The following is a 9038-nucleotide window of genomic DNA, read 5'->3' on the forward strand; positions in this document are numbered from 1 at the left end:
AAATAGCACCATTAAACAAAGGTACGATGCTGACCTTTTTTTTTTGTTTTAGTTTCTTATTTAAGCGTAAGTTTAGAAATTGACACACTTCTTTCAATCTTGGTAATTTCTTTAGCATTTCTCATGAAGGGTATTTATTATTGTTTCGCTGCTCTCTCAGTGTGTTTTTTCCTACAGCGAGTGAGATAACCGATCTTACCCATGTCCATTATAAGTTATTTACTACAATTTTTTTCAAACTGAAAGTTGCGGCCCCAGGAGCATCGCCAACCTCGGTCACGGGGGTTGCGAGGGGTTGGTGTATTGGTTTTTTCCCGCGTCAGTGCTTTGAAGTTATTCTTTTCTGGAGTATTCGGGGAAGCCGCAAAATATCATCATGCCAAGGAAGCCATGGGCGGAAAAAGTTTGAGAACCAGTGATTTACGGGAGACGAAGGGCTCAAAGTATCTACAGTTGGCATACAGAGATTTTTTTTCAATGTGACTTTCTAGGTAGTCAGATTACCAAGTCGTACCAGGTATAGTATTCAATTTCACAGTGCACATGCATGTGTTTTTTTTTTTAAATGAAATTCCATGATAAAACCCTCGGCTTCGGCTTTTCTTCTGTACCTTACAGCTTAAATGCTCAGCTTACCCGAAGTGCTTCGGGGTTAATTCTTACTGTTCCAGAGGGAAGAGAATCTTTAGTAGAAAAAATTATCACTTCATTCGACACCGTTTGTCTCACCAATTCAACAAGGTAATTTTATTACAACGGGTTATTAATTTCACACGTAAAAATGAAACACCCGTGGAGAAGAAAGAATGGTAAGGAGAAACACCTTATTGCAGTGTTTCTCAACCTATGGTTCGCAGACCAGAGGTGGCTTGCGACGATGGCCTAGGTGGTCCGCAGGCAGAATTTATAATTCAATTCTAACTGAATAAAAAATTATTTAATTGTTGTAATTGATAGTATCGGTAATACCGATATGGGTTCAAATAAAATTTGTATATTCATGCATAGGTTTACCGTACCTCATCCAGGAAAATACGAAATATCACTAACTGTAGATGAAATACGCAATTTACGACAAATTTGCCAATTACTGCTCAAAAGGGATGAAGGGTGTAGAAATAAAGTAATACATTTTTATTTTATTTATTTAAAATAAAATAAAAATTAATTTTAATTTTTCACCTCATATATAAATGCTTGACATGATATTTTTTTTTTTGAGTTTTCACCAGTATCTGGAAATGATTTTCCCTATTTTTCCTAATGTTTTTCCCTGTCATGATTTGCATGCGGTAGATACAAAAGAGAGAAATATAAAATACACGGTTTTTTTTAATATTCAACACATTTTTTAAATTTTAAAAATTTATTTTTCCTAATCGAGTTTAAGTTATTTTATCAAAATTTATCAACATCCATGTCTATCCATATAGATATTATAGACCTTAAGCTGAAGATCTCCAAGTCATAAGTCCAACTCCGAGTCTAAATCAATATGTTAGGGACCTCCGAGGCACCTCACGTAAATCATACTGTAATCTTTGCTCCAGAGGTACACCCATGTGTACCTCCTTTTTAACAGTGTTTAATGGTTTTCATATAATAGAATGATCCTTTTTTTGAAGTTGAGGCAATGAGGCATAGGTATGTGTGCCTAACTCAAATAGTACTGGTAAAGATATCAACCCAAATTAATTAATTAATTTTTAAGAGCATTTTGACACACATTAAACACAAATAAATAAATAATGTTTTTAATAGTTTTGGTTCAGGTGTGAAGAGGGTGAATCCAACCACAATTCAAATAGGTTCAGGCCATGACCAAAACTCAATCATATCTCACATCATAAATAAATAAATATTGAATATGTTTAAAAAAAGTCAAAGTAATTCAGGAATCACTCACCTTTCCATCTTGTTCCCACCAATGTAAATACAAACTATAAAACTGTAACAAAAACCGTAGAAAATCCTTTCACAAAAGAACAAAGTGTCACTCGAAGAGAAGATAAGTCACACAAATGATCCGATTGTCACTCGAATATGATAATAACAATAAAAGTCCCAAAAATCTTCAAGATGGATAACACACAACAAAACAATATTTTTCCTTCTTTATTGTTTAGTTCATCGCGAATGGCAACGATTCACACAGAACAGCATCCGGAACACGGTGTGCGTACCTTTTCCTCACGTACAACTGACATAATGTCCAGCCAGTCTTATTACGATGGCTTTTATATATACTAGGCCAAACTTCCCCAGTAAAAAAAAAAAATACAGAGAAAAGGTGAAACACATTTAGGCCTTTCCAAAAAGCCTTCGCTTACGTCACGTGGGGTTTTTTCTCTTTATCCTCCTTCGAAGAATGGCCCAGTTAGAGAAGATTCGGCAAGAACTCTCTCTCTCTCTCGACTCTTTCTTTTCAGTCCGGTATAGGCTGGCGTTTATCAGCTGCGGCCCTACAGTGAAAACAACTTGCGTCTGGTCAAGTCTCTGTGCTGTCCGTGATGTTGTCGGCCTGATTTCTTCTGAGAGGAAAACAAAAGGAAGACGAGCACAAGTGATGAGAGAGAGCCTCGTTGACCAGCGATGTATAATACGTATGAATTCCTTTTTATACAAAGACCTGCCGCTGCGGCTACTGAATGCGTTTTTATAATGAAGGGCATCAAAGAAACCCAAATGAATGATATTTATTCTTTTTCTTGTGCACGATTTCTTTTCACCCACACACATATAAGTTATATTTTTTTTCTTGGAAACTCTCTGTTGTCATTATTATTATCGTTATTGTTATTATTATATAAATGTTTATTCGGTTGTGACGCATAAATAATGCTCGAGGATGATGGATTATATTCACGCATGTGCGTGATATTTCGAATCGATGAATGCCCGAGAATTTTTTTTATTGGTGGTACCTCGTGTCAAGGGACATTTTTCCGAAAATCGGTCCAGTTTCGTTTTCTGATTTGCTTTTCTTCCTTTTTTTCCTGGAAATGTCAGGATATATTTTGTGGTATTCAGATGAAAGAAAATTTTAATTTGCGAAATGATTTGAGGTCTATTTTATAAATGAATAATTTTACAAGTATACAAATACAAACACAAAGGCCACAATAGGCAAATTGCCCCACGAGGTGGCTGAAAAAAGGTGCCCATAAAAAATATGGATACCAAATATAACCAACATACAGTAATCTAATATAAAATCTTATATCACGAAAAAAAACACCCTAATAGTTAATGTATTATGGTTGTCCAAATCTTAGATAGTGTGGATGACTTCTCAATTTATCCCACTATGTTTATCGTACTTCTTTTTAAACGTATCAGTCGTGTCAGAATTCACGACCCACGGAGGTAAGCTATTCCATTTATTGACAACAACATTGTAGGAAAACGCTGGAGTTGTCCCTTAGTAAACGACATTGGTGTCACCTTGTCGAAGCAGTTGATTGACGATAATTAATGATTCGTGGTCCATCCTATCAATCCCGTTAAAAATTTTAAACACCTCGACCATATCTTCCCCCCCCCCCTCCCTCGACACCTACGTTCTTCCAATGTAAACAGATTCAAGAAATCAAGCCTTGTGTTCCAACGAGAGAACGCGTAGCTCTTCTCTGCACCCCCCCCCCACAACAAAGTCTATGTCCCTCTGTATGTATGCTCTCCAAAACCTTGCGGCAGAGGTCTTCAATCCATGGCCCGTGGGCCAAATATGGCCCTTCGAGCATTTTTTGTGGCCCACCGACATTTTTTAGAAAATAGCTACTTTACATAGAAAAACGAATAAATTGTTAAAATAATAATAATAATAATTAAAGCGTGCTAGCCACTGAAATCTGAACTGCTTTATTTAGAACTTTCCAGATTCAATAGTAAGGCTGTGCATTTGATACATTGAAAGGGCCATCGTAACGAATTCTGGGGACTCCGAGTCAAAACAGTTTTAGAATCCTATGTTTTCATTTTATCTATATATTTCGAGAGGCCAAATTTTCGGCACCCATAAGATATCGACATAGGTATGAAATTTAAAGATATACTAAAAAACACTTTACTGAAAGAAATAATTGTAGAATTATTGAAAAAATAATTTCATAATTTATAAAAATCTATGATCAATGAAAAAAGAGTTACAGAATTACTGAAAGAGAAATAATTGTAGAATTATTGAGAGCAATTACAAAAATGTTAAGATTAATTTTGGAATTATAAAGAGTAATTTCACACAGAATAATAAAGACTATAAGAAATCATAAAGAGTGATTTCCGAATCGTCAAAAGTAATAATTCATGAAAAAATTTAAAACTTTTGAAAGAAAATAATCTCATAAAAAATTAAAATTAATTAATGAAAAAATCGATTGCAGGCTTTACTGGTGAATTTCAGATTTAATGAAAGAAATAATCAATAAAAAGGAATTAATGAATGAATTAATTAATACGTTCAAGAGAATTAACTAATGAAAGTAAATTGTTTGAAAATCAATAGAATTTAATGAAAGAAATGAATTCAGAGTGAACAAGAATGATCAATAATTTGGGGAACTCTGCTTAAATAACCGTGAAAACCGTGGTATTACTTAGTGGCCCGCGGGCTTCGTGGGAAGTTCAATTTGGTCCGAAGCGTCTGAAAGGTTGAAGGCCACTGCTTTACGGCGTACTCCAGTCCAGGACGAACTACGCCTTGATGAATGCGAGCCTTTCTTTCTTTGTGCTCAGTGAATATTTTGAACCGCAAAAGAAAATTTTCGTCGCATTTTCTCAAATCAGCAGTCTATTTACAAATACAAAAGCAACGCAACGACAGTCAAAATGCCTAATGGGGTGGCTGAGAAAAAGATGCCCACAACAAATATGGATGTCATACGCTTCAAAAATAAGGCAACCCAATTAAGAATGCAATTACAAATAATATATATACATGATGAAATATTATACAATGCCCATAAGAATGCTTATGGTTGTCTTATTCTAAGTATGGATAGCTTCTCGATTTACCCCAACATGTTTATCGTATTTATTTTTAAACGTGTCGATTGAGTTAGAATTTACAATCGCCGGGGGTAAGCTATTCCATTTATTAACAACCCCCCCTACAGAGAAAAATTAATTTATTCTCCGTTAAGAAATAATATTAATGTTTTTAATGATACGAATCAGCTTTTTGAAAAAGCTTCACGCTTTCGTTTTGTACTTTTTTTTCGCAATTATTTTTTTCGTCTTTAATAATTAAAAATGTTCAATTTTTGAATCATTTAAATTTTTAATTCCCTAGTTCTTGATACGGAATTTTGTATATCTTGGTTTTGATTTTTCTTTAATTTTGAACTTAAAATTTTTGTTTTCTAATTTTTCACTCGCTATTTTTAGTTTTTCCAGTTTTCAAAATTTGAATTTTCTTAACTTTTAAAATTTGAATTTACCCATTTTTAATTTTCTAATTTTTTAAATTTTAGTTTCCCTTTTTTTAACTCTCGTAATTTTTAAAAGTCAAAATGTGTTAACGTTTGTTATGTTTCACTTCTTCAATTTGACATGATTTAATTTTCTTACGAATTACAAATTACTTTTTAATTTTATTAAAAAAAATAATTTTTTTGAAATTCGAGAATAAGATTTTGTTCAATTCTCACACATTTCGTTTGCAAAATGTTTAATAGTGTTTTTCCCTTTTGTATTTCTCGGGCATTAGAGTTCTCATGAAATGTAATTTTTGTATTTATCAGTGACTCTACGTAAAGAATTTTCCTCTAACGAGGTCGAAACACATGGAATATTTCGTAGTCGTAAAGTCTACTTTAACCCTTTCAGAGCCCAAACATTCATTTTTTTTAAATTTTCAAAATGTTTTTGCATTTTTGATATTCAAAAAATGCATTAGAAACATAACCTTAACATAAACCTTATGTCAACAAATCTTTATTTTTTAAAAAAAATTTCAAATTTTCAATTACTCTTTTGTGACGAAATAGTTCAATTTGTACAAATTTTTTCGTCCAAGATGATGTAGGGTATATTCATCATCACATGAATTTTTTTTTCAGATTTCTATTGCTAAATGCTGTGTAATAAATCACACTTTTCCCGGACGCACTTTTTTCTGGATGCCATCTTAAAAAACTTCCCTGAAAGTTCAAGTGGTGTCCTCTGATGAAAGCCCATAAATTTCATATTCACCATATTTCTAACTCGAAACTTACAGAATCCTTCAAGTCAGGGCTCAACTCTCTGAGGTCAAAAGAAAAAATTCTGCAGTGAGAAAAAAGCAACCACCACATTTTTCGGTATCAAATTCATTTCATTTTTCTCCGCAACTTTTATAGCCCAATTGTTTTTTTATAGTTCTCTATGCATATGCACACACACATACAGCAATCGACTCTAAAAATAAATTTTTAAATCTCTAACAAAATCAAAAATTCTTCAATTTTTATTAGTATTTTTTAATTAAAGAATATGTATAACTAAATAATTATTTTGTTAAATTTCTGTATTAGTAAAATTTTTTCAACATCATCAGATCAAGTTCGATAAAAAGTACAATAAATCAAATTGATATTTTGTTCAATTTTTAAACAAATGTTTACTCATTTGTATTTGTAATCATGAATATCATACCGATTAATTTGCATTTCCAAAATTTATGTTTGAGAAAAACAATAAATTATGAATATGAACAAAAAAAAAATAGTGTATATTTAAATTTACGACACCGTACGTTGAAGAAATTATTTTATACCTCTTAGCTTTTTTTAAATCAAGAAAACTATTTTATACTGCAAATATTCAAATATTTTGAGCATGACGATCATTTTCTTCAATGCCACTTTATCATATTGATTAAAATTAGTTATCGGGAAGAACCTTATTAGAAAAAACATTATTGTTGAAGAACATCCTTTGTTATGCTGTAAACACTACTCAAAATTTATTCCACCCAAATATACAATGTGCAAATATTTCATTGGAATTTCCGCAAATATTGTATTCAAAACAATAATTTTGTGATTTTATACTAATCACACTAATTTGATAATGACAGTAACTAAAGTACCACAATTTTTCGTAATAAAGCCGTGCCTTAAGGATTTCAACACAAGAATATAGAACGTATCACACTTTTTGTATTATCTAGAATGAGTTAATTCATTGTTGGAGCCGCTTTTAACAGCCGCTGAAATTTAGGTGTTCAGAGCTTTATGAATTGCTTGAAATTACAGGAATTGGAATAAAATTCAAAGTAAGAAATATTTAATTTTATTAAGCAAGAATTCTTAATTTTTCTTTCAGTTAAAAGTTCTCATAGCTATTTTTTATAGCAAAAGGTGCTTGTACTGGGTGTACATAATTAAAGTTTCCTGGTTCTGAGCATTTACAGCTGCAACTATTCATGAGACTGTGAAACTTTGGGAATGCGTTAATTAAGACAATGGGAACATATTGAAAGCAAACAAAAAAATATTCTGACTTTTACCACTAGAGATTGTTTTCTATGTGTGCAGAGAGTAAAGGCTTTTATTTGTGTGAATAAAATACATAACAACGACATAACAGAAACAACACAACACATAAACTACAAACAAACTGAATGCAAGGGTATGATCTTGCAAGGCACAAGTTTTTTGCAAAAGCATGATCAAACCGCTCAAGCTTCATGACAAGGTATATAAATATCTCACAGAGTCGTTTCCACGACAATTTCTTCACTAAAGAGTGTGACATTCATACAAGGTATCTGAAAACTCTGGCTGTTTTATATGTGATACTGATTTATTTGGGGAAAAAATTCACCTGTTTCTATACGGGGACTCGAACTTCCCGCTCACTCGCATTCCGTACGATTGTGGGTACCGCTATGCTATAGAAGCAGATAGAATAGTTCTTTCTTGGAGCGTATACATATGATGAACGGGACCGTGCAATGGACAGTGACTGCAATTAGCTAATGTAAATGATATCAAGGCTACTAGATGGCGACATATATGTTGAGAAAGATGTCTCTACTACTTTTTGATACTAAAATATTGAAAACTTAAATTAACAGCCAGTTTTCAGTATATTCACTGTATCAGTATTAACAAATGGAGAGAGGACATCTTTCTCTACAAATGTGACGTTTACTTTTTTTTTCGTGCATTACTGGTGAAGCACGTTTACGAACATGGTTGCTGTGCGCGAAAACGTGTGCGGAGATTTTTGATCGTTAAAAGGACTTCGAAAATTCACCTCATTCTTATATTAGGACATTACTAAAATTTAATAATTTCCTGAAGACAGAAATTGCGGCTATAGACAGCTCATAACAGGTGAACTTCAGTTGGATACAAGTACATCGCGCCCGAGTGGTGCAGTGGTAAGATGCCCGTCTTCCGCTGTGAAGGTTAACGTCAAGGTCCACGGGTTCAAATCCGGTCGAAGAGCAGAGTTATAAGTTCTTTACCTACCAGCCTGGGGCGACCACCGATAGATAACCCCCTTCATTTCCCATCCAACTCCAATGGTTGGAAATCGTGTATGGCCGGAGTTGGCATGAGGTAAAGTTACGTACGGTCAGTATAAACAGTGAGCGTTCCGGTACGTACCCATTCCCGGAGAATAGGATATTATACATTTTTCGTTGACAGAGATTCATTTTACGCCGAAATAGTAATTATTGCATGAGCTAGTCGCTCGTATTTTATTTTTTATTTTTTAAAAACATATGCTTGCTTGTAACTAATTAAAATATACAAAAACTATTGAGAATCATATATGCATAGACGAAATATATATAAATTTATAACATAGATATAACAGTTTATTTTACGTCTGAGGATGACGTATGAATGTATTATTGAAATAAATGATTTGGATAATTTTTAATAAAGGATATCTATCTATCTATCTATATATATATAAAATTGATTTTCTGTGTGTGTGTCTGTGTGTGTGTGTATGTTCTCTATACAAATCTACAATTTTAGATCGATCGTCGCCAAATTTTGCATATATACCAAATGGGACCCGACTTGAACGATAGGCTA

General features: G+C 33.0%; 1 protein-coding gene across 1 annotated transcript in view; it reads right to left on the reverse strand.

Annotated features, from left to right (window-relative positions):
* The window catches only part of LOC149068534 (salivary peroxidase/catechol oxidase-like), a 129460-nt gene extending 127245 nt beyond the window's left edge, over positions 1-2215 (reverse strand). The window contains exon 1 of the mRNA XM_089250820.1: positions 1907-2215. Coding sequence (XP_089106946.1) covers positions 1907-1914 — 8 coding nt within the window. The 5' untranslated portion in view covers positions 1915-2215. The remainder of the gene's footprint in view (positions 1-1906) is intronic.
* Between the last annotated feature and the right edge of the window lie 6823 nt (positions 2216-9038).

Source organism: Pholcus phalangioides, unplaced genomic scaffold (genome assembly GCF_987345545.1).
Source record: "Pholcus phalangioides strain wild (caught in Gottingen) unplaced genomic scaffold, Ppha-v1.0 ptg000024l_1, whole genome shotgun sequence".
In the NCBI taxonomy this organism is placed as follows: domain Eukaryota; kingdom Metazoa; phylum Arthropoda; class Arachnida; order Araneae; family Pholcidae; genus Pholcus; species Pholcus phalangioides.